This window comes from Pan paniscus, chromosome 11 (assembly GCF_029289425.2).
Source record: "Pan paniscus chromosome 11, NHGRI_mPanPan1-v2.0_pri, whole genome shotgun sequence".
NCBI lineage: Eukaryota > Metazoa > Chordata > Mammalia > Primates > Hominidae > Pan > Pan paniscus.
The window spans coordinates 58,261,554-58,288,945 of record NC_073260.2 but is presented as its reverse complement, the minus strand read 5'-3'; the positions used below and the strand labels follow the sequence as shown (position 1 = coordinate 58,288,945).

Below are 27,392 nucleotides of genomic sequence, written 5' to 3'. Positions count from 1 at the left end.
AAGGCATGTGAAGTACAGTTCCTGGAATGTTTCCCTCAGGCAAACAGAATAGTAAAAAACTTATCAAGTAAAAGAGACATAAAGCAATGACCTTGAAACTCTTTTGTTCTTTAGCTAATACCTTGATTTTTTCTTTATTGTAATCGCTAGTGCTTGTATCTAGAAATTTAAGAATATACTTATAGCTCATTATGCATATTTTAAAATAAAAGCAGATTAATGAATTGTAAATCCAAACTTTCTAAAAATCATAAAATATTCTATGATTTATGAAGTCAATACATAAAAATATGAAACAAAAAATGATGTTTGGGATGGAAAGCATTGAGTTCAATAAGTCAACAGTAATGAGCCCACCAAGATCAGCACTGGAGAGGGACAACTCCCATGTAGTCCCTCTTGAATAAGATCCTCCCACTGGAGAAGCAAAATTTCAAGTCTTGGTCTTTAGAAGTAATGCTAAAAGGTAAACTCTCTTCTCACTTGTCCACAAAAGTCATACTTTTAGCATTTTAAAACACTTGCAAGAGCAAAGAAAAGTTCTCCCAGCTGGTCAGGTGCAGTGGCTCATGCTTGTAATCCCAGCCCTTTGGGAGGCTGACGCGGGCAGATCACTTGGGCCCAAGAGTTCGAGACCAGCCTGGGCAGCATGGCAAGACTGGTCGCACTTGCTTATATTCCCAGCTACTTGGAAGGGGGAGGTGGGAGGATTGCTTGAGCTCGGGAGGTGGAGGCTGCAGTGAGCAGTGCTTGTGTCACTGCACCCCAGCCTGGGCAACACAGCAAGACCCCATTTCAAGAAAAAAACAGTTCTACCTAGCCATAATCAATGCAAATATTCCCCTACAATATATATTTGAATAATACACTAAAATAAAATAATTCCAGTAACACATTTAATATAATCTTTTCTCAGAAATCTGTTGGAAAAAATCCTTTGTATGAAATTCAATTATATAAATAGGAAATGTAGTGGGATACTGGAAAATTAATGTCACTTATTATGTTTACGATAAAATCCAACGTTCTTCAAAGTTTTCAGAATGAAAGCCTTGCTATCCAAAATGAATAAAGAAAACTTAGCTTGTGGTTTAAAGCAGGAAGTGCTTTTCTAATTTTATATGAATTTAGTTTATAATTATTAGCTTTATTAATTAAGATTATAGTTTTGATTGCTGAATCTCGATCAGTATTAGCAATGTGGACCCCTGACACGTTAGTCTGTCACCATTAGATCAGGAGCCACATTTTCTAGTACACTAGAGTATATACTGCGTGGGCTTGAATCCTGACTCCATCCTGGATAAGTTACATAGCCTCTCTCTGCCTCAGTCTACTCATAAGTGAAGTGAGAACACATACACTCCTCTCTCACAAGGTCGTTGTGAGGGTTAAATGAGTTAGTATTTGTACTTTTACAACAGTGCTGGGTACATGGGGTACCTTCAGTGAACGACTGCTTCATTATTATTGTCAGGGCACTGGGCAGAAAAAGAGGTGGAAATGAGTTTAAAATAGCACATAGGGGATATATAGGAAAGTAGACAGCTTAAAATGATAGCAGATTTAATTTTTGAAGGACCTAGGAAATCTTCAGTTTCCACCAGGAAAAAGAGATTTACAACCATTCATCCACACTTACACAGCTCCTTCTCTGCCAGCCAGCTTGTTCCTGGGCTGACTCACTTCAATCACTGGTAACCTAAATCTTACTCAGAAGTATTAATATATCTATCTCATTTTCTTGTGTTAGAGGACCACGAGAGTTTTTAAATGATACTTGAAGATTATTGGTGCAATTATAATGTTTTTGTCACACTTCCTCAAAGAATACCGGAAAAGCTAAGGACAGATGTGTTCACAAAGTTCCAAAATACGAATTCTTGCAGATAAAGAACTTTGTCATGCAAGGAAGAACTGTGTCAGAAGTAATTTTGCTAAAATGTGTTATGTCCTCATTCATACAGCTAATATTCACTGAAAGCCTTCCATATGCAGGTGAAAGATAAAAATGCAGAAGACAATGAATTACTTTTAAGGATCCCACAGTATGGAAAAGAGGACATATAATCCTGAAATATGATTGTTTCTGCCACATTCACAGTGATGCTTCTGTAAACAGACATCTGGTCCAGAATGACTTCTAAGAAAGGATAAGGAAGGAGTCTACCTGCATTAGACTCCTGCAAAGTATGACGTCTCTGAAAAGCTAAGACATAAGTAATTTTGAGTTGCTATTTCCTTTATTTCCTTACGCCATATTTTACCTTCACATTTTACTTTTATTAGAAACAGAGACTCACTCCGTTGCCCATGCTGTAGTGCAGTGGTACCTTCATAGCTCACTGCAGCCTTGGACTCCTGGGCTCAAGTGATCCTCCAGCCTCAGCCTCCCAAGTAGCTGGGATTATAGGCATGCACTACAATGCCTGGCTAATTTTTTACTTTTTTTCTGGAGATGGGGGTCTCACTATGATGCCAAGGCTGGTCTTGAATTCCTGGGCTCAAGCAATCTGCCCGCCTCAGCTTCACAAAGTGCTGGGATTACAGGTATAAGCCACCCCGCCTGGCCTACTTTCACATTTTTCACACCCAGAATGTACTCTTAAATCTGGCTTCTCATTACTACTTTTCTACTTCTCACTGTCATTCTAAGCACAGGCATGTCTCATCCCCATCCTACCTTGTACTGCCTTTTCAGGGGAAACATCAACATTGAGAGGAAAACATTGCTTGAAAACAGCAAGATTCCATAGGGTGCAAACACTGATGTCTTACAAAAGAAAAAAAAAACATGATTCCACAGAAATTTTCTTAAAGTGTTCTATCAACCACCTTCACTCAGATTGACTAGGAGTGACCACTTGGAGTCTTTAGAACGTGAGCCTCAACCAGACCAGGAATCAGGATTTCTGTGGTTGAGACCCAGGGGTTTGCATATTTAATAAGCTAACTAGGTAGCTGTGATGACACGAAGGCTTCAGGATGACTTATCAGGGATAATGGGCAAATTACAGAGGTTTACTCTCTAAATAAATTGAATATTAATTCCAATATGGGGTGAGGCACAGTGGCTCACACTGTAATCCTAGCACTTTAGGAGGCAAAGGCAGGCGGATCATTTGAGGTCAGGAGTTCAAGACCAGCCTGGGCAACATGGTAAAATTTCTACTAAAAATACAAAAAAATCAGCTGGGTGTAGTGGTGCATGCCTGTGATCTCAGCTACTCAGGAGGCTGAGGTGGGAGAATAGCTTGAACCCAGGAGGCAGAGGTTGCAGTGAGCCAGGATTGCTCCACTGCACTCCAGCCTGGGCAACAGAGAGAGACTCCCTCTCAAAAAAACAACAACAAAACCCACAATTCCAATATGGAAACATGAATATCATTTTCATAGAGTTATAATTTATATTCAATAAATTTAAGGTTATAGTTCAATGAGTTTTAACAAATATATATACCTACATTATTGCCAAAGAATCAAGGTGTAGGCAATTTCATATCAACTCACTAATTGCCATTTGCATCAAACTCCCAACACTGTCACCGAGACCCAGACCCAGACCCAGGAAACCAATGATCTACATTCCATAACTACAGATTAGTTTTGTCAGTTCCAAAATTTCATAAAATTGTATCGTGTATGTGTTCTTTTGTGTCTGAGTTCCTTGCTAAGTGTAACATTTTTGAGATACATGCATGCTGTTGCATATATCAACAGTCTGTTCTTTCTTATTGCTTGGGGTATTCAACTGTTTGACAACTTGTTTATCCATTTACCTGCTGATAGACATTTGAACTGTTTCCAGGTTTAAACTCTTATAAATAAAGCTGCTAGGAACATTCACACATACATCTTTATGTTGACATATGCATTCATTTCTGCTGGGTAAATACATGGGAGTGGAATTGCTGAGCTATATATTAAGTGTATATTTAGCTTAGAAGAATGCCAAATTGTTTTCCAAAGTGATAGTATCATTTTCACATTTCCCACCAGCAATGTATGAGAATTCCATATCTTTGCCAAACACTTGGTGTTTCCACCCTTTTTAATTTTAGCCTTTCTGCTAGGTGTATAGTGGTTTCTCATTGTGATTTTGTTTCTCTAAAGACTAGTGATGATTCATTTTAATATAATAATAAGTTAGAATAGATGTATTGGGATTCTGTAGATCAATTCGGGAAGGATGATAAGAATATTGAATCCTGCAATCGATGAATACACAAAGCTTTCCTAGGAAATATTTGCCTTTATTCACTCACATATTTTCTTTCCTTCTGGGCATAATAAGAGGAACTTAGGGAAAACAGGCCTTGGTTCTGCATTCTCAGTAAAGGCCTTGATCTCTATCTTTAATTTTCATGCATGATCTTTCCTCTCTATTTCTTTTCTTTCCTCTCTCTTTTCTCCTTCTCCCATTTCCTGGTAAAGATAGTTGATTGCACAGAGTCTGGAATCCTCTGTGAGTAGGTTCACATTCCAATTCTTCAACTTACTTATTTCTGATGGACATGGATTTACTTTTTCATCTTATTTTGAGTTTCTATTTATTTTACTTTTTTATTACAAATTTTTATTTTTTTTGAGACAGGGTCTCACTCTGCCACGCAGGCTGGAGTACAGTGGCATGATCTTGGCTCACTGCAGCCTTGACCTCACTGGGATCAAGCGATCCTCACACCTCAGCCTACTGAGTAGCTGGGACTACAGGCACACACCACCATGTCCAGATAATTTTTGTATTTTTTGTAGAGATGGAGTTTTGCTGTGTTGCCCAGGCTGGGCAATCAAGTAATCTGCCTGCCTTGGCCTCCTAAAGTCCTGGGATTACAGGCATGAGCCACTGTGACCGGCTTTATTTATTTTTAAAAAATATTTATTGAAATTTAATTAGCACTTCAGTGTTTTACAGAAAAATAATTTTCCAAAATATTAAGTAGATTGTATTATAAACACATTATTATATGAAAAAATTATATACACTTTGTTTTCTTCAATACATTTCCCATGGCATTAAAAGAAATGCAGTTAGTTATATTTTCAGTTATGACAAGCAAACACTCAGAAGACTACACTTCCTACCAAGGACAAGTAGAAAATGTGTACCAAGTAAAGTTTAAATAATCTTCTTGAAAGTTTTAAAGATCTACTATGACTGCCAGGACTCAAGAATGTAAAGATCTTAGAAGACAAGCTCAGAACACTCTTTCTGCTTTTACCCTTGAAGCACTGGTCAACTCCCAAGGAGCAATGGGCAAGAGACAAGGTGGCCAAGCAGAAAGTGACAGGACAGCTATGAGGCTGGGTCACGAAGCAGGGGTCTCTGTAGACTCATCACAATTAGGAGTCAGATGGCAGAATTCAGAGATTTTCCAAAAAATGTTTTGGCAAAGGCCTTCAAATCTCAGTTGGGACTAGTGAAGCATTGTACTCCAGATATAAGATATCAACTAGGCCTCATGGGGACTGAGACGCTGCACTGAGTCAGTTAAATGCTGATTTGAATTAACATCTGTGCCTAATCTAGAAGCCTATCAGAGGCTGTGGTGGGGATTCACTGGGGGATCACTTTGTCTTCTCTAGCCTCTACAAATTTCTGTCCAACATGTCCAGAATTCAGCCAAAATTATCAGACATCAAAACGGAAACAAAAACCAGACAATGGAAAAGATCAAGAGATGATCCAGATATTGAAGTTAACGAAAAATCTTTAAAATAACTGTAATTAATATTTCCAGGAAAATAGAGAGCAAGATAAGGAGTTTCACTAGGATACATGAACAGAAATTCCCAAACTGAAAATCGCAATAACTAAAATTAATAGCTCACTGGCATATTGAACAACAGATTGGTCACAGCAGAAGATCTGATTAGTAGTATAGAAGATAAAGCAGTACACAATGTCTAGACTGCAGCATAAATAGAAAGAAAAGATGAAAGAGGAGAGGGAGAGAGAGAAGCAGGAGGAGGGAGAAAGAGAGAGACAAAGAAAGAAAATAAGATACAAACATCTCAGACAGATGTAATCGGAGTCTCAGAAAGGAGGAAAGGAAATGCGAGACAGAGGCAATATTTTGAAGAAGTAACAGTGAAGAATTACCCAATCTAATAATCAATGCATAGAAAAAAGAAATTTAGTGAAACCCAAAGAGGACAAATTCAATGAAAACTAAAATAGCCACATCAAGGCAAAACTGCTGAAAATCAAAGACAAAGAATAAATTCTCAAAAGTAACCAGAAGAAAAATACACATTTCCCTTATAGGATAAAAATCAATTACCTATTGATTTCTTAATAAACATCATGAAAACAATAGAATGCCATCTTTAAAAGGCCGAAAGAAAATAACTACAGACCGTATTCTCCAGCAAGCTGAAACAGCCTTCAGAAGTTCACATAAAATAAAGACAATTTTCAAGCAAACAAAAGCTATATGACAATTTATTACCAGTAGAACTGGGCTAAGACAAATATTAAAAGGAGTCTTTCTAGCTGAAAGAATTTGATTCAGAAAGAGCATGAAAATGCAGAGAAAGTAAATATGTGAGTAAATTCAAGTGAATACTGATTGCAAACAAAATTATATTAAATTTTGTGATTAAAAATATATGTACACATATACACATGTATGTATGAAACTAAAATGTGTCAACATAGCACACATGGTGGGAAGAGTTTAACTAAACTAACGTAAGTTGTACTTACATCCTAGTATTGTTTGGAAAGTGATAAAAGTAGTAGCTCAAGTACCTGGGGGAACAAAATTAGAACAGCAAACAATAGTGGAAAAACTGGAAAAATTAAACTTGATTAACCCAAAAGAAGAGGAGAGAAAAAGGAGTATAAAACAAGTGAACCAAATATAAAACAGAGAGTAACATGTCAGCTACAATTTCACATATGTCAGTAATTACATTTAATATAAGTGGACTAAATACACCAACTAAAACTCAATGATTTCCAGATTCGGTTTAAATAATAAAGAAAGAGTCCTTACATATGAAGACAAAAAGTTTGAAAGTAAAGAATGGAAAAAGTTATTCCATGAAAACATTAATCAGAAGAAATCCGGCATAGCTATACAGTACTATCATCAGAGAATGCAGACTTACATGCAGGAGGCATTATTAGAAATAAACAAGGATATTTCATAATTACAAAAAATCAACTTTAAGGGAGATAAAACAATTCCCAATCTATATGCATTTAATGAAACAGCTTCAAAATATGTAAAGCATGTGTCTCTTTTCATTTTACTGGAATTCATAGTTCAGGCATGCTTATTACTGGTAGACACAAAGGAGGACAGTAGGTACACTGTAGAGTTGACTCTGCCTACCACTAGCCAAAGGAAGTCACTGGCTGGCTCAAAAATCAGGGGGCAAGGAAGCATACGCCACTCACAGGTACTGGCAAGGAACAGGTGCAGAATTGGTGCCAGTGATGCAAACTAGCACAGCGTGTATATATAAAACTGATAAAACAAAGGAACTTTACAGAGGTAGGTAGTTCTAACTTCATTAGAACACCAATGAAGAAATACAAACTTGGACCATCTCAGGAGTTATGAAAATTTCCCATGTCTCAAATTCTAATCAAGGACAGGTAAAATTTTGGAAGGGAGAAAATAAAATTTGCTTTTGTCCAGTCACTATTTGTTCTATTTGTTTTGTTTTACCGGAAACCTCCACTTGCCGTCTGTTGTTCCTACAGAAAACAGTACAGCACTCAGTTAATCCAGATGAAGCTGCTAATATTCAACTGTATTTGATCTACAAAACTGGCAAATATATGGTTCAACCAATTATAAGTGAAGCTAGAATGATGAATAAGAAAAGGACTGATTGGTAATAGCATAGCTATGTAAGACAGAGTCTGAATGACATATAAAACTATTTGAAGACTAAGTTATAAGAAAATGTAACAGAAAATGCATGAATAAAGAATTACCTGTGAGTAATAAAGAATGATTTTCACTTGGGACATTATAAAAGAAATCTTCATGAAAAGAACATTTTAGAATTCTGTTAATTATCTGGGCTGTGCTCCAAGTATTAAAATTTTAAAAAAGAATCCACCACTCCCAGACACCCTCCCCCACCAAATTTTCCACCACTAAGGGACCAAAAAAGTGGTGAACCAAGCTCTTCTTGGTTATTTAAGAAGTCAACCTTGAATACTAACCATTTTCTTTTTTCTACATGAATTATTGTCGTGACTTACAAAGGAATAGAAGCCCAATCTCAGTTTAACAGAAACATGAATCAGACAAAAGCCATGTTTGAGTGTTATCTAATGAAAATACTAAAACACTAGCATGGAGTGGAATGTAAGCCCTTAAAATCTGCACTAGCGGACTTGGAATTAAAGAGATGGAAAGGATACTAACCACTTGAGAAAACAACAAGAAGAGGACTGTTCTATTTTTTGCATTAATATCAAAGAAAGTGGAGTGATTTAAAGAACTCTGAAATTGAGGATAATTAAAGCTGGCATGATAAAAAGGAGGAAGGCACAGAATCAAAAACTAAATGTTTATATACAATACAATGCAGCTTGATGCTGTCTCTCTGAAAGTAGAAAAGAAGCTGCCGCCATCAATCAATATAGCAATATATCAAAACAAGTATCAATATAATGATCCTTTATGAAACCTCGGCAGTTATTATCCATCAAGAACATGGAATTGGTAGTCAGAGGACTGGAGTCCTCTCCCTGTCTCTGGTGACTATTTGTAGCTCCTGCACTGCCGGCCCTTGGTGTGGCTTCTCAGATTGCTCACTTGGAACATCTGGGTGTTAATAACTGCCTTTCTACTACATAAAGATGCATCAAATATCAGATGGAAGAATGGAAACATAACTGTAAAATCTTATATTCGCTATTTTTACTAGAGTTATTATAATTTTTAATACTACACTTTATAACAATATAATCTCCAAGATACCTGCCTTACCTGGATGGCTAGTATAAGAGAGAAATAAATATCTGAAATTTAGATTCATTATTCAGATTTTATTATCATCTGTCAGACTTTTTTTCTGAATTGCTTCATTCATTCATTCACTCAAAGCAAAGCTATGGTGCACTTAGTATGTTCCTGGCTCTGTATTAGGTGCTGATGTTACAGCAATGAATGTACCTTACCCTAGTGTAGCCTGAAGGCTAATGAGGAAAAAGGAAATTAGGCCTCTAATAAGACAGATACAGATACATTATAAAAAGTGACTATAGCATATGAAGTCATACTATAGGCTTCCTGGGAACTTATAATGAGAAACCAAATGTAGAGTGAGGGCCTAGGAAGCATCATTTAAACTAAGATCCAAAAGAGGAAGAGTAAATAGCCAGTCGAGAACATAGGGAAGGAGCATTTCAAGCAGGGGAGACCACAGGCGTAAAGGCTTTGAGTCAGTAAAAAGCTGGATACAATTGACAGTGGACAGGTAGCAGGTGACGGCAGCAAGAGGTGGCACTGGAGAGTTATTCAGGACAAGCTCCTTCAGGCCTTGCTGGGAGTCTGGAAGTTATTTTAGGAACAATGGAAAGCCACTGATGGTATTAAACAGGGATGTAATTGTATCAGTTCTGCATTTTTAAAAGGTAACTTGAGTTGCAGTGTGGAGAATATAATGTAGTCAGCTATGAACAGAGACAGAATGACCCAAACTTGGAAGGCAATTTCCATAATCTGTGGGACACCAAGTTTAGATTAAGTCGGTAGTAGAGCTAAAGAGAGCTGAAATCATGCAAGGTGTAATTTGGAGGGAAGAATACAGAATTTCGTGACTCACTGGACATGGAGGGCAAGAGAGATAGATGCGTCAAGGACTCACAGGGTTCTGGCCTAAGATTCTGGGAGTTCCCCTTTGTTCTTGAGAGATGCCCTCAAAGGCCTGGACAGGCAGTAGAGCATAGGGAATTTATTTTTCTGTCTAAGGCCTCTGGGAAACAATCCTAGTGTCTTGGGTGTGGCTTTAAGCATGTTTCAACAATCGAGTTTGAACAATCGAATGTGCATGTTTTTCCAGGAATCATCCTGATTATTGTGTGGACTAAAAACTGGAAAGATCAAGACCAGAGACAAATAGCTGATTTAGGAGGCTGGTGCTCATTTAGGCTAAACTGGAGGAAGAGAAAGAAATTCAAAACATTTAGGAGATAGAATCAGGTTTCAGTCAATAGGTGGCTGTTGGTATCGTTTTATAAGATGGAAAACAAAGGAAAATGAGCAGATAGACAACTGAGTTTTAAGTGCTCACAGGGCCAGTGAAAAGAGGTTGGTACCAGAGGTTGGAACTCCTCAGAGTAGGTTGCGGATACGTATTTGGAAGTTATCAGACACAGTGTGTAAATGCTACTGAAAACTCATGGAAGTGGATAAAAGACTCAGAGAGAGCTTGGGAGCAGGATAAAAGACCTAGAACCAATCTGTGGATAATGTTAGCCTTTAAGGAGTGGCAAGAAGAGTAGCATGCAAAGGTGCATGGAAAACCAGGAGAATACAGCTGTCAAGAAGGGCCCGAGGCCATCTGTGCTCATGGCTTTATTCTGCAGTTGAGCAGCAACTCTGGGAGAACCTACAACCTATCCCCAGGCTAGAAGTGGAAATAGAAATAAATGCATAGAGTAAGCCAGGAGTCTGTGAAAACACACACAGTTTAAAGGAATAATGAATCTATTACTGTAAATGAAGTGTAGAAAAGCTAATAACACTAGGGCTGGGCAGTCCCAGCTACTCAGGAGGCTGAGGTAGAGGATCGATGGAGCCCAGGGGTGCACTATGATGATCAGGTGTCTGAACAAATTTTAGCATCAAATGGTGATCTCTCCGAGCGGAGGACCATCAGGTTGCTTAAGGAAGAGCGAACTAGCCCTGCTCCCAAATGAAGCAGGTCAAGACTCCTGTGCTGATCAGCAGTGGGATTGTGCCTGTAGCCACTGCACTCCAGCCTGGGCAACATAATGAGAACTTGCCTCTTAAAATAAAAAAAGATAAATTGATAAATACATAAATAAATAAATGGGAAGAGATGCTGCGTGGCAGGGATATTATAAGTCATTATAAGCAATGTTCTAGAAAACAAGCAGGGCAGTGGAAATACAAAGGAAAATACTGAAACTACCATTATTAACATAAGTCATAAAGGATTGTATTACTGTCAACAACAAAAATAAAATCACCATACTTGAAAAATTATTCTTCTAAGGAAAAAAAGACAATGTAGATGTCCACTTGTTCTAAAGAATTACTTTTAGCTAGTTAGCACTGGTCACATATTATCTGTCTGCATGTTTGGGTTTTTTTACTAGTAGTCCCTTACAGCCAACAGCATGTGTTTACAGAAGTTAACGGTGCCAGCAGATTGCATGGCAGCTGCACCGCCCACCGGCCCTTCCTGGAATCAGGCACGGGGCTTTGATCTTCCTGGTACCAACCTCCAGCCCAAGGAACTGGAGTAATATTTCTTCATGAAGGAACATCAAGCTAATGGCAAATCGCCATCAAAGAGCATGTTCCACTTTGAAGTCAGTAAACCTGAAGTTGTTTCAGAGTAATGAGAGGAGAAGGTAACTTCACAGCATCAAAGAGAGATTCTAAATATCAGACATCTTAGCCATTGAAACAGAGAGCACAGTTATAGGTCCCAGAAAACACAGGGATGGAAGGAGATGAACAATAACAGGAAGAAAAAAGACCGTTGGTAATGGAACATCATTATATTTAGCCCTGTAGAAATGTAAACACTAACAAACAAGGAGAGTTAGGAAATGAACTGGGTTGTACAGGGGTTATGTAATAAAATGGAAACAATAGTATCTGAGACATTAAATGCTGCATGAATGACAGACGTTGTTATCATGCTTTAGAAAATTAATATTCTGCAGGGCTAAAGCTGTGAGTAGGCAGAGAATGGGAGTGACTGTGTGTAAATAGCGTGATATGAACATCCGGCCGGACCCAAATTGAAGCCACTTAAGACACTTCCATCCAGGCTGCTCTTTGACTTGTTCTCCAGTTTTATACAGGAGTATTTTTAAATTTTATTCCATTTTGACAATAATTTAAAACATTTTTATGATAATGTAAAGAAAGAATACAAGTATGTTCTAGATCATCAAGTGGCAACTGTGTCACTGAGTACCACCAAATAATTTCACGGCCGGCTTTTTGTTTGTGTTATATTCATGTCGGCCCCATCCTTTCCACTTTTATAACAAAGAATAGGTGAGAAAAGAGGCTGACTAAACACAGGTTCCCACCAAGTGAAGATCAAGTGAAGCGACAGCACGGTGTGCAAAAGAGGACGTTAGCAGAGAAAAACACAGAGAACCAAGAGATTGCGAGAAATCACACCCTGCCCCCAGTACAGCTCCTGTTTTCCCAGACAGCGTGTCATCTCAGCTTCAGAAAAACAGCATCATCTGTTGTTAGTTTGAATTGTATTCGTTTCATCAGATGCCTACCATATTGCAAGTACTTTGCTAAACTCTGGGAATCTAAAGACAGGTAAGTTTCAGTTCAGGTCCACCACTAAATTCAACTATAAAAGACAGTAACTAAAGTCCATATTGCCATGGGGAGACACTAGAGTGTTTCAATAAAAACCAGTTCTGCTTGCCCAGCTATATAAAAAGACAGAAAAAGTCAAGCTCAACATTTCATGCCGACATTGGCTTTTACAGTTTGGCTTTGACAGAATCTCATGCTGACCTTGATTTCACACAGGGAATAAAGGCCACTTACTATATGCACATCCGTACACTTCGATCCGCATCCCAATCCTGCCCCTGGGGTTCCAGGCTAAAGGGAGAAAGCGCAGGAACCTGGCTTCAAAGGGAGGCTGGAGTCTGTAGTGCACCACACTGTCTGCGTTTGTGTTTCCTGGAAAACCCTAGGAGAAAACAGAGAAAGGGATCAATGTATCTGCAAGACGCACCATCTTCATGCCGTCACCTCTCATGGCAATGAGCAATGTATGCTCGCTTTGCTAATATGCAAAAAGCTGCTGTTTTAAAGGAAACACTGCTAATGGTTAACAAGGATGTGACAACCTCTCCAGTCCCTGAATTCGTCACCATTGTCTACGTTTTCTTTATTTACAAGGTAGTTTAAATTTCATCCACATCATTAAAATGACTATAAACATGGAAACCTCTATGAAGTTCACTTTTCTAAAATGCTATCCCACAGATTCCTCCCTAATCAAGTGGTAAAGATGCTCACAAAAAGCCACATCACATGGCAGGGCAATCAAGCACCACGGTAACATGCAAAGGCTCTGCAGTGAGAATCCTGGAATCTGCAATTAGAGAGTTGGAAGGGACCTAGACATGATTCCAGCCCCACACCCTTAATTTATAAATGAAAAACTACAGTCTAGGAAGAAGAAAGGACACTCTGGAGGTAGGACAGCTATCATAGAGTGTGGGCAGGATTACATCTGGCTTTTATTTCAATGGCATCATTGATTCCATGTTATCAGGCTGAATCCACTTCACAGTGAACACAGCTCCATGCACCTGTGGCCTGCTTCCTGGGGGTGTCAAGAGGAGCACACTGCCACTATCTGCTCCAGGGCAAAGGGGCTTTCACTCTTCACTCCATCTTGCTATCTGAACATTGGGAAGGATCAGAGTGCAAAGCAAACAAAGTTGTTTTAGATATTTTTTCATTGTTTTCAGATTTTTAAGAATATGGCATGTGTGAGAACAAGGAAAGGGTTAATGCTCTTTTGCACTAGAAGTGCTATCACCTAACATGACTGGGGCACATAGTTAATATCTATGTATGGAACAGGCCAGCAGTTAGTTCAACCAAGAATGAAGAATGACTCCTGCCTAATTATTTTGCTTTACTAAAGAATGTGCCAGGCTTAGGGCCAGCGCGTTGGTTCACGCCTGTAATCCCAGTACTTTGGGAGGCCAAGTCTGACAGATCACGAGGTCAGGAGATCGAGATCATCCTGGCTAACACGGTGAAACCCCGTCTCTACTAAAAATACAAAAAAATTAGCCGGGCATGGTGGTGGGCCCCTGTAGTCCCAGCTACTCAGGAGGCTGAGGCAGAAGAATGGTGTGAACCCGGGAGGTGGAGCTTGCAGTGAGCCGAGATCGTGCCACTGCACTCCAGCCTGGGCGACAGAGGTAGACTCCGTCACAAAAAAAAAAAAAGAATGTACCAGGCTTAAAAACAAAACAAAGAGAATAAAGATCAGCCTGCCTCATATCCAACCACCAATGGGTGTCCCTGGGTATAAACACATGGAAATAAAAATATAGGAAATGCCTTAGTGAATGTGGTCAATTTTAAATGCTAGTGTTGATGTCAGACTTGGTAACAGTTCGTCTATTGCTAATTCATGCCAATTCCAAGATAATCATTTCACCTTTTTTTTTTTTTTTTTTTTTTTTTTCTGAGACAGGGTCTCACTTTGTCTTCCAGGCTGGAATGCAGTGGTGCGATCTAGACTCACTGCAACCTCTGCCTCCCAGATTTAAGCAATTCTCCTGCCTCAGCCTGCCCAGTAGCTGGCATTCCAAGAGCATGCCACCACACCTGGCTAATTTTTGTATTTTTAGTAGAGACGGGGTTTTGCCATGTTAGCCAGGCTGGTTTCGAACTCCCAGCCTCAAGTAATTTGCCCACCTGGGCCTCCCAAAATGCTAGGATTACAGTCATTAAGCCACCATGCCCAGCCAGAGATAATCATTTCACTCTTGTTCCAACTAAAGGGTCATGTACATCGACATTTTTTGAGTTAACAATCGCTATACCAACTTCAGGTAAATATTTGCACAACCTCTGCACTCACAACCTTCTGTCTGGACAGCCCAGGCTGACCTATATAAAAGAAGCCACCATATCCCAGCTCCACCACCTCAAACCCTGCTACTCTCTGCTGCAAGCTGCAGTTTCTTCATCTGTAAAACTGATCTTGAAGGGCCAGAGTACTAATTGAGATAACACCTGGAAATCAATCAGCCCACCACCTGCGTGGAGGTGGCTGCTGTGATTGTGACCCAGGTTGGTCATTGTTGGCATGGTTGGTAGAGATGGTTGATCCATCCTTTTATTTTGGTTCTAATTTGGGTTTAATATCTAAGACATACAGCCAAGCTAATACAGGAACATCAGATCCTATGAGCATTTTGACTCCAATGTTAAAATTCAGTTGCAGAATTAAAATCATATTTTTCTGTACCTGAATAAACTTTGTAAACCTCGGTAAAAACAATACAATAAAAACCTTTCAAAGGAACGCTACCAAAACAGAATTTTTTCACCTTTATCTGCCAAATGTTACTTCTTTCTCAATTTGTTTCAAAGTGTAAACTCTGGAAAATATACTTCTGAGTGATGTGATAATAGGATCATGTAGCAAAATAAAATTTAATGTCAATTTTTGCTTAATTAAATAGATTAACATTTAAGAAACTTTAAATAGACATTACCTAATAGTTTGTGAATAAGGCAGATGAGAAACATACTCTTTGCAACTTCAGAGATATCAATAAAAAATCAAACATTTATTACATATGACTAAAATATATTTAAAAGTTTATATATATAATCACACTAATTCATTTGAAATTTCAGAAATCACATTATTGTCTTATATAGAATTATAACCAGCTTCATGGGATACCAACCAAATGAACCATTGTTCTTTAAAGATATAGAAATTAAAGAGAATACATTTTGGGCAGGAAAGATTTATACTAGCATTTCACTGTCATAACATTCAGGGCTTATTATTGAAATAACCTTATCTATAACAGTAAAATAATGTGTGTCTTAAAAATATGCAGTGTAGTCTCTTATTCATTATATTCAAAGTTTGCTTCGAGAGCTTGCAGAGCAGACATGAGTTCATACGTGAGCACATGACCACTACGGACAAAAGAATGGCGAACACAAAGACCTATTCCTGCTTTGTTTTATTAAGGTGGAAAAACGAAACTTCTAGAAGGATAAGCCAGCTTTTATAGAAATATGCAGCCTTCAACAATTCTGCAGAGGATTACGTCTTCATTTTAGACATAAAGAGCAAAAGTTACAGCTCTGTGGAGAGTGAGAGTATACAGAATAGTTTTTGGAAGCCATAGTCCTTCAAATTCTTTTCTGTCTTAGCAGGCATGTGACCTTGGGAGAAATCATCATCTTTCTTTGTAAAGTAGAAAAATTATATCTATCTGGCAATCTTGGTAAGAATTAAACTAGTTAATATATATAATGTATTTGTAAGATTATAAATCATTTATTTTTTACAGCATTCCTCTGCAATTTGTGTGTGTGGTGTGTTCATGTATAAAAGCTCCATCTTATTGAAAGACAGTCACTTAAGTTTGATGTGGATTCTCTGTCTTTGAGGGCATTCTAGCTAAGTATTATATTAAGTAATCAAAAATGAGTATTTTCAGATAAAATGATCAGTTTTCATAACATGTTCCTTAGGTATACATGAAAGTGAGTGAAATCTGTGGCTTGGAGTCCACTCACATGCTGGAAATATGTTTCATAAATAACTTAGGAATTAATGACATTATTGAAAAATTTCCAACACTCTACTTTGATTTTTAGCGGTCACATTAGTTAAATCTAACAGTCACAGTCAGTGATGGTGCTCATGTGATATCCTGGTCTGCAAAATGTTAAGCGCATGTATAGTTGTGGATGAGTATGAAATACCCAGATTGACAGCCATAAGCAGAAAAAAATCTGTCAAGGTAAGACTCATCAACAACTATTTTTAAGAAGACTGTTAGAAATTTGTTATTTTTCCAAATTTGTCATTTTGTCATTTCTGTTTTAGTGGGTTTTTATCATCAAATCTTTATTTTAAATTACGAGATACTGAAATGAGTCTCTGAATTTTAAAATAAGCATTAAATCTCTACTATGCATAGGGCCACCACTGTCCTATGCAATTTCACACATCAATTCAGTTAGTCCTCACAAAGATGTTAGAAAAGCCTGTCTAAAAGAAATAGATTCTTCAGCAGCTTCAGTTTATTATTAGTTTCCCAAACACTCAAATGTACTACGAGAGATTCTTATTTTAATATGCTGTTATTATTTTAAGCTGTCTGTGTGTGGGGTAAGAAAGTGCCCGTGAGTCCCTGAGTTCTAATTCTGTTTCCTTAATTGCCAGACTATGCTGATATTGGATACAAATTTTAGTGCTTGTAATCTCAGCTTCTTTATGAGTAACATGGGGATAATACTAACTGCTCTGCCCAATTATAGCTTGTTGGAAGATGTTTCTGTAGGTGACTTGAAAATTCTAAGGAACTATACAAATGAAAGATATTGTTAAGCTGCTCCCTGTAATGCCTGTTAACAAGATTATTTGATTAAAACACTTTGTTAATTATAAGTGTTATATGAAGAAATTGTATTAATTCTAAGTATATAGCATTAATAATATAATTACCATGACATATACCTTGATGATTTTATGAATTAAAATGTTTCTATAGATTAAAAATTAGCATATTATCTTTATCACCTTAGTATGACTAGTACAATTATATTTATGCAGAGTTAATCAGTAAAAAGCAAAATGAAAGATATAAAACAATATTATATGTAAGTGTAAATATGTGTGAACAAAAGAATTATGATTTTTAAAAGAATATGTACAAATAAAATGTATTGGACTGGGGAAATATGAATCATGTATAAAAAAATATGATTAATGAATGAATGAACACCAAGGCAAGAGTAGGGCCTTATGCAGACCAGACCGATCATTCCTTCATGATTCCTCACTGAGGAAGGTGACTCATGGAAACCTTGGCATCTGATGTCTAAACACAATAAATCAACAAAAAAGGGCTCCAGCATGTGGACCCAGTGCCTGCTGAAGAGCTGTTAACCCTCTGCTGCTGCCCCCTCAGCCTCCTCTGTTCTCAGGATGCCCATGGGTGAAGAAGGGACTCCTGGCAAGTGGGACCTGGGGCTGCCACAGAGCCCTCCCAAGGACACAGACAGGACTGTGAGGCCACGGCTCCAGCAGGATGCTGGCTCCTGCGACTGTCAAAGACTTCAGCTCAGTTTTGGAGTTTCCTGTAAGTGATACATCATATGATGAACACAGGCTGCGAAGCTGGAGAGACCTGGGTCTGAGGCCAAGTCCCAACATATACTGGTTCTGTGACTATGGGCAAGATACTCAACCATGCGGAGCCTTCCCCTCTGAACACTGGGGAGAATGATGATCCGGACTCACAAGACTCTCACATATCTAGCATACGGTAAATAATCAATTAGTAGGAAACACTGCTTATTATCATCTGTTAATACTGAGTGATATTTCCTCTTACTCATTCTCACAATGCCACTCTTTGAAAGCAAGGATGAATCTATGGACCTTTTCCTTTGATTCTCAGCCGGAATCAACTTAGTCACTTAGGTCTGCATCCCCTCACTAGCAGATGACATTAGGCAAGGATGATACTGCTTTTGTCCCTGTTATTTTCAGAAGATTACAGATAATGGTGTAACATGCAAAACTGTTTCTTATTTAAATTAGTATCGATAACTGCCTATGTGAACAGTTGTACTTAATTATTTTAAAGTGCTCATGAATGCATTCTTAATATTTTACTAACCATTAGAATACAATGTTTATCAACACAAAATAAGAAAAGTGTGACTTTGCCTTATTCTAGCATTATTAAATGAACTGAAGTAGGAATTAAGAAATGTGGGTGATGGTTCCAGCTTTTTCATTAATTAGCTGTGAGAGCCATGGTATGTCACCTGAGGCTTCAGTTTAGCTGGAAAGCATGCTACAAAGTACTACGGGGCCAGGCACGGTGGCTCACACCTGTAATCTCAGCACTTTGGGAGGCTGAGGCAGGTGGATCACCTGAGGTCAGGAATTTGAGACCAGCCTGACCAATATGGTGAAACCTCATCTCTACTTCAAAAAAAAAAAAAAAAATTAGCCTAGCATGGTGGCATGCCCCTGTAGTCCCAGCTACTCAGGAGGCTGAGGCAGGAGAATCACTTGAACCTGGGAGGTGGAGGTTGCAGTGAGCCAAGATTGCACCACTGCACTCCAGCCTTGGTGACAGAGTGAGACTCTATCTCAAAAAAAAAAAAAAAAAAAAAAAAAAAAGTACTATGGAATCTAAAGTTTTCTCTAGCACTAAAAGAGCATGGCCTGAAATAGTTAGTTTATATTCGGGTCAAGAAAGAAAGAAATGTTAGAAAATAAATGAATGATCAATGACAGCAAGAGTACCTTATTGAAAAAAAATGTATGTGTATATGCACTTATGCATATCTTTAATTAATTAAATATACATAATCATTGAAAAATGAAACACTGCCAATACATTTGTATGATTGATACTTGAGCATCCTATCATTTTTTTAAATAAAAATTAATTAATTTACCATATTTGAATAAGTCAAAAACAGAAAAACAAAGTGTAGTGCATGTTTTAAAAAGACAAATAAATGTTTCCTTGTGTTTGCTCACTACTGATAACTTTGAGGAAATGATCATTCAGAAACATAAAGCAATTCAAAATACGAATCAAGATTAACTTAAATGTAATTTTTAAAATAATTCAGATAATGAAGAGAGCAGAACTAGCCACTTAGCTCTCTGTGTATAGTGCATATAACTAAATATATCACAACTTAACAGGCGTTCTTTCCGAAATATTGCTATTGACTTTAAATGATCACATTAGTTAAATGTTAAAATACCTTTTTAGAAAGCAGGCAATTCATCTAACTTGTCATTTGACTTGGATCTGGGACAAATTTCCTGTGTGAGATCGATCAGCATGTCTTCTTGCTCTCAGATTTCCTTATTATAATTATAAATCTTTGTGCTTTATAAAAGTTCAGGGTATTATGCTGGTGCCATCTCTGGTTTCTCAGAGACTTTCAACAACCAGCCTCGTTCTGGGACATGATAGGCATTGTTGCAAAATCAGGAATTCTTCAAGGAGAATAAATGTCTGCTGTGTTGAATTTTATGCTAGGTTCCCCAAGATCTGCACCTTTAACCCTCCCAGTATTTACCAGTGTTTAACACACAGTTGGTCCCAGGCAAATGCTGGTGCATTGACTTGATTGTTAGAGATAATCTTCCTAATGCTATATTCTATCCAGTCTCTCTAAACCCAGCTCCTTGTTCTGCTGTGAGGAGCAGCACCTGTCTTCCTTTGCCTGGGTGACTCAGAGATGCCCACTCCATCTTCATCTCTGGACTCACCACAAGTAATTACTTAGTACTTCCCACCAACTGCAGAGCAATTTACTTAATTGGAATGTTTTCACACTTTTTCATCCCTGATAATCAACCTGCACAGATGAAAAAATTAGCTAGGGAATCACTATTATTAAATCAGTGATCTAAGTGCTTTTGTTATTCTAACTGAAAATTGTAATCATTTGTTTGTTTGACATATTTACTATCTGACCATCAGACAGATTCACTTATTTTGTCCATTTTAACTATGACCAAATATATATGTTTTCACATAAGAATCTGTGAGCACTAAACTGGGTGATCCGTATGACCTTATCCCTGAATATTAGATATTGGATATGCACATACAAATGGTTATGATTGTTATGATTAGTGTGCTATCATGGAAAATAGTTCATAGTCTTGATAGTCTGAGAATTGCTATGATAATAGTTTCAAAAACATTGAGGATACTTGTTCTCTATTTTTAATTTTAGTTTTTAGCAACAAAAATCATTTGAAAAGCAAATAAAATTATTTCACCATATTTTTACACTTGTAATCATGTATAATATGTTCTAAGAAAAAGCCATCTCTACCTATAAAATACTGCATAAGATGCAATTGTATATTCCTGTGTGTCTCTCACACAGATCCATCAATGAACAATATTGCCAGCATTGGGAATAAGAATACTGAATGAATCAGGCCTAGGTTGAGTATTTTCTGTGACTATGAGGCAGTCACATCCTCCTATTTGGTTAGGATCTACAAACAGAGTAACCAGACTCAAAAGGTGCCACCTGCCTAGAATAATATTAGTATGAGATAATAAGACTTGCTCGTGGCTTATCCGGCAGTGTGCTAGAAATTTTTTGTCTATGAATTTGTAAAACAGCAGCAACAACATGAGGCACATGGAAGTTCAATGTCCTAGGGTCAAAGCTGAGCTCTGAAACCGCCTTTGCACAAATTCTAACAGTGAAATTGAAACTGCCTTTGCACAAATTCTAACAGTGACAAAATTATGGCAATGGGGAGACCTGATCTAGTTAACCCCCTTCTTGCCCTTGACCTTCAAGTTGCCCTTAATCATTCCTGGGCTTAGGCAAGCCAACCGTGAGAGACATCTAGTTTATAGTTTACATGATAATAGCCCTTCCCCAAAACTAAAGCTAATGAGAGACCACCAGGCTAGGAGAATAGAGGAGCCTAAATTCTGCTAAAATACAGACATAAATGATTGCTAGCCATTTGTCCAGAGGTCAGGAGATATGCAACTTCCTCATGAATTCCAGCAGATAACATCAGTATTGTAGAATCTAAGATTAGCCTTTTGAGATATCCAGGTTTTTTGCATGTTTGACTACCGATGGCTCCACTGGACCTGCCAACAGCTCCCGTAGCTCCACCCATAAGTAACTCAGCATGCAGAAGAATCATTTCCCACACCCCTATGATTACACCCCCAACCAATCAGCGGCAAGCACCCATTGCCTAGCCACTCCCCACCCTTTCCCTAAACTACCTTTGAAAAATCCCTAACCTATGAGCCTTCGATGAGACTGACTTGAACAATAACTTCATCTCTAATGTGATGTTGCCAACCTTGAGTTAATTTAAACTCTTTACAGCAAATACCATGTTTTTTGTTTTGTTTTGTTTTTTTGCAGCAAGCAGGAAGAACCCATCAGGCAGTGACACAATCAGAAGAGCTACTGTGGCTTGTAGAAAGCCTGGCGTATCCAGAACAACAGAATCCAACAAGACAGGAAAGTAACCAATAGGTCTATAGTCAGGGCCTAGGTTCTGAGTAAGCACACCACTAGCAACTCCTTTATTCTCCAGATGGAAAAAGTAGAATAGTTTACCAGAGTTATGAATACACGTGGGGAGACAATAGGTCCTTAAAGGGTTTGAAAGGCTTTTCAGCTTCTTCTGACTGTGATAGCAGTTAGTCAGACATGAGCAGAACAGGAGAGGATCCCCCGACCTCAGGAATGTCAGGCAACCATCAGGTGATGGTCAGGCAGTTGTTACACTCTCTCTCTAAAATAATTGGTTGTAGCCAGTGCCAGGGAAAGGCAGTCTCGCAATAGATAGAAACACCTGTAACTGGTGATCAGAAGCTTCCCAATATGATCTCAGGAGCTGGGTGAGTGGCCTCAAGCATGCGCACTAAGAGGCAAAATGGTGGAGTTTAACTGGTACATGACCTTCTTCTAGGAACATGCATACAACTCCAGTGAACACATTATGCCTATGACCCCTCCCAAGTGCTGACAGGCCACTGTGCATATGGAACGCCAATGTATAAAACCCCAAGTTAAAGGTCAAACCGTGCACTTGAATCTCTCAGGCTGCCGGCTTGCCCCTCTTCCAAATGTACTTCACTTTCTTTGGTTCCTGCTCTGAAACTTTTTAATAAACATTCACTCCTGCTCTGAGTCTCTGCCTCAGTCTCTTCCTCTGCCTTAAGCTCCTCGGTTGAATTCCTTCTTCTGAGGTAGCAAGAACTGAGGTTGTTGCAGACCTGTACAGATCTTCCACTGCTAACATGACCCCAGTAAAGGTGCTGGTGACGTTTGATGCAACAGCTCAGTGACAGGCTTCACCTTTTCAGAACAGGCAGGGATCCCCTGACTGCAATTCCCAACCAATCCCCAAAACTGGCAAACTTGATTTTTTTTAATTAAGCAAGCTTAATTTGTAAAATAGGCTGACTCTAGGAAGGGACTATTTTTTATTGGCCAGTCACAAATGTCCCAAATGCTTGAGCTCAGTTTGACACTATTGCTATTTATCTAGGGATGTTTTATATGCTTAGGAAGCTAAAAATTTGTAGAAAGTTACATTTTCTTCTTATCACATGTAAGGTGTCAGCAGCTATCAATGATTCATCTGCATATTGAATCAGCATGAAACTCTAAGGTGAGGAAAATGACTTTAAGTTCTCTTGAACAGTAAATGTCTAGAGAATATAGTAGGTGAATCTCTAAATCCTGAGGAATCCGTTGCCACAAATATTGAAAGCTGCCATAGGTAAATGTAAGGATGAACCTTGATTTCTCATGTAAAGGTACAGAAAAAAACCTGAACAAAAGTCTACTGCAGAAAAATACTTAGTTGGCATAGGTATTGTAATTAAAATAGTAGCCAGGTCAGCTAGCACAAGCACAGGTACCAGAAGAATCACAAACATACTTATTTCTATAAGATCTTGTACAAATCTATAAACAGGTCCACCTTCCCTGTCATATTTTCCTTCCTTTTTCACAGGTAATGTAGAAGCATTACAAACTGAATGCCCTTTATCACAGCTCATTTTCCTAATTAAAAAATGTATAGATTATATTTCTTATAATTGAGCTATTCCATGTTGTAAGCTATAATTATAGCATTGATACATTTTACTAAAATATTTGTTCCTGGGATCCAGAAAAATGGATCTACTTCTTGTCAATTGATCTATTCCAGTGCAAGGTGAGATTGCCACTCACCACTGCCCCCATTGGTTTCAGAAGGCACATCTTTACCTTATCATCAGGTGCCTTGCCTCCCAGGGCTCCAAAATCATTTCACCCAGAATACAGAATGGGTGGGAGGCATTAGTTTACACAGTGAGTCCCTTTCCAACAAATAGCTAGGTGCATCAGGAGACTAGATAAAAGCATGTTTCTTTTACAAAAGATCTATTTGCAGAATAATTTCAGAGCAGCAAGAACAGACAGAAGGTTGTCCGGAGATATCCAAAACATTAAAACAAAAAAAAGGTCAGAAGAAATTACAGAATACATGGCTCCAGGGTTCACAAAAAAAAAAAGAAAAAAAAACATGAAAAGATTAAGATGAGGAAAAGAAACAGACATATAAAGCTCTCTGCTTCCCAACTCAAAGGTTTCCTCATTATGTCAATTTTGCACACTAGTTTGCACCGTTTGCCAATTATTTCTCATCCAGTTTCTCAGGAGAAAAATCTCCTAGAGAAGCTAATAAAGCTTCAGACTCAGGTTGAATCCTTTGCGTCTTCCTTAATTTCTTCAGCATCCCCTTTCTGAATATCCTGGTTTCTTACAACAGTGATATATCAACTTTCCATTAGAGCATTCCTTTTTATTTGTTGTTGGCTCACAATAAAGTCTGTCCCGTCTGTGGATAATTCTAACTGGGCAGCTAACACTGCAGTCTTAAGTTCTTCCCCACATTTTCCCAAAATGGATTGCTGGCACCAACTGTCCGCCCTTGCCATCAAACTATTTTTTCTCCTGACAATTGCTGGCAGGGAAATTCCTGGCAAAAAGCCTGCTTAAAAGGTAGAGGACCAAGGATATATTCTGATCTTCCCTTGGATTGGGCCCCAAAAATTTATAAACTGCTTCAGTGCACTGCTGATGAAAAGCAACAGGGACACACCTGCCTCTTGAGTGCGTTATTGTAGCACTGCTAGAGGTCACCATATGCAGAGAGGCTCCAAGGACTGCCATCAGCCATCCCTCACACTGAGTTATGGAAAGAGGTGGACGGCTGGTTTCCTGAGGCCATGGCACTCCCTGATGAGGGGGTTATAATTTGGCCTCTATCACACCTGTTCCACTAGTTGAGCAAGTCAGCCAGAGGCAACACATCACACAGCAGCCAGTTTATATCCTCACGTGTGTAGCTATATGTTGAAAAAATGCTGCAGAGCACTTCTGCAAATTTGTGTGAATCTTCCCACAGCAATAGAAAAAAATCTCTTAAGATAAGTATATCAACTTGGGGGAAGGCAATATGGATTCTGGCATTTGTGTCACTGCAGTTGCAAAGGGATAGGGCTGATTTTCATCATGAAATGAAAAATAAGTTGGTTTGTATGGCACTGTAGTTTCAGTCCCTGTTATGCCATAGTAATTTGACTCCCTCCATTTCTTCTAAGTTGTTAAGGCAATCAACCATTCAGCAACCCAAAACCTTTATTCTAGGATACAATCTCTTACCCAAATTCTCACTGACTCTTTGATCTTTCTTCTGAGTAATTTATAGATGTTTAGTTGTGTTTTGCATATTCAGTTTAGAGGGAATCACAGAGATGGGATCAGAACTAGGGCATCCAATATCAGGATATTCTAATAAAGCTAACAATTTGCTCCTTCTAAAGGGAATTCATCCCAGGTTTCCAATTCATCCAAGAGACCATTACCTCCCTCCTCTGAGATCCCAGATTGAGCAAAGAAGGGTGAAGAGAAGCTGAGGAAACAAAAGGAATGACAGCAGAGAAGAAATGAGAAGCTGGAGGAAGAAAAAGAGCTTTCAGATTCTTACTCTATTCTTCCAATTTCTTAAATCACTCTTTTTGGTTTTTCTTTTATTACTGACTACTTCATCTCAGGAATATAAATTATCCGTTTATTTGGGATTTTTTTTCCTTAAAATCTCCGTGCATACACTAATTTGTCTACCTCAAAAGAGTCTTTCTCGGCCGGGCACGGTGGCTCATGCCTGTAATCCCAGCACTTTGGGAGGCAGAGGCGGGCAGATCACGATCGAGACCATCCTGGCTAACACGGTGAAACCCTGTCTCTACTAAAAGTACATAAAAATTAGCAGGGAATGGTGGCAGGCGCCTGCAGTCCCAGCTACTCAGGAGGCTGAGGCAGGAGAATGACATGAAGCCGGGAGGCGGAGCTTGCAGCGAGCCCAGATGGCTCCACAGCACGGCACTCCAGCCCGGGCGACAGAGTGAGCCTCCGTCTCAGGGAAAAAAAAAAAAAAAAAAGCCTTTCTCTGGCCATTGCAAAGCAGAATTTTCAGAAGTTTACCCATTCTAAACATAATAGAGTGAAATAACCCTTCTAAGAGAAAGACCTGCCAGCAACATTCTGGACTTCCCATATTTTTCTGCCGTTAAAACCTATCCTGAATCATATAGGACCTGTGAGCCTGTATTACACATTTTGCTCAATAATAACTCCAAATTTGTAGTAAGGGTTTTAAATTTTCCCCAGGAACCCAATCCTGCTGAGCCAAAGTAGATAATGGGAGACTTTTAAGCAAACAGTCGGGGTCTCTTACCTAATCCAAGAGGCCACATTTTATGTTAAGTGTGTTTTATCACAATAAAATGACTTTTTAAGAAGGTGGACACAAATCTTCCCACAAATTAACCAATAGAAGCACTCACTCAAGAAATCCCATCCTCATCACCAAATTGTTGGGGGGGAAAACAATACCCAAAGAAACATGCCAATTCACAAATACAGAATTAGTTGATTTTATTATTGGGCAAAACAAATAACCTGAATGTATGTGGACAGGCAGCAAGTGGCTACAAAGCTGTAATGAATATTCAGCTCCATTTATATGAAATTAATGTTGCAGTTGTTACACATCATCCTATCTTTAGAAAATAGTCAGCAGATGTTCAATTTGCACCAGTAATTACAGTGAGCTTACTCTGATGTTCTGTTTTACATACTTCTGTATCAGGCTTGCTCTGGTGTTAAGTTCCTCAGAATTCCTTATCAGGATCTATGGTTGTCCCAATAGGGCATTAGTACCTATGATTGGTCACGTCTTTCAATATTCCTCAGCAAGGCTACATTGAACGCAAGTTCAGTTTCCCCACTGCATGAATCCTCCGGGTTCAGCTGGGTGTGCTTTTCATGTGAGCGCTCACCTTCCCACAGTGATTATGCAAAAACCAAGCCTCTTAACATCATACCTCTGTAAGTGATGTGATTATTTAAAATGAAGTGACTGTTAATTAAAATCATATTCATACAGAGCTTCTATTTGCTGAAAATTTAAAGTTTGGTGGGGGTTTTTGACTTTAAATGTCTCTCATTCGTTCTGAATGTAATAATGTGCTTAATTTTATGTCTTTCTTGGAATTTATTTAATCAATTAGTACCGTGCGTCTGAGTATGTAAAGAGTATGCTAATGACATTTTAGAGGAAATCAAATAGACTAAGAAATTAAAGGGATGCTTCAATACTGTGAATATTGATGACAAAGAAGAAAGATAAGTAATCAGAGAGAAAAAAAGGGAAAATGCCTTGGACTAAAAAATAGAAACACCAGAGGCAAATAAGCCATATTTAACGAGGTTAGGTAATATGCGAGTTCTACAGAGCTTATTTTAAATATTGTTCTTATATTCAGTCATTTCACCTGGCACAAATATGCCTTT

General features: G+C 38.4%; 1 protein-coding gene across 6 annotated transcripts in view; it reads right to left on the bottom strand.

Annotated features, from left to right (window-relative positions):
- Window positions 1-27,392, bottom strand: part of LOC117978859 (contactin-associated protein-like 3) — a 239,003-nt gene that overhangs the window by 117,050 nt on the left and 94,561 nt on the right. For all 6 annotated transcript variants that reach the window (XM_055091859.2, XM_055091860.2, XM_055091856.2 and 3 more), the window contains exon 4: window positions 12,753-12,900. In XM_055091859.2, coding sequence (XP_054947834.1) covers window positions 12,753-12,900 — 148 coding nt within the window. The remainder of the gene's footprint in view (window positions 1-12,752; window positions 12,901-27,392) is intronic.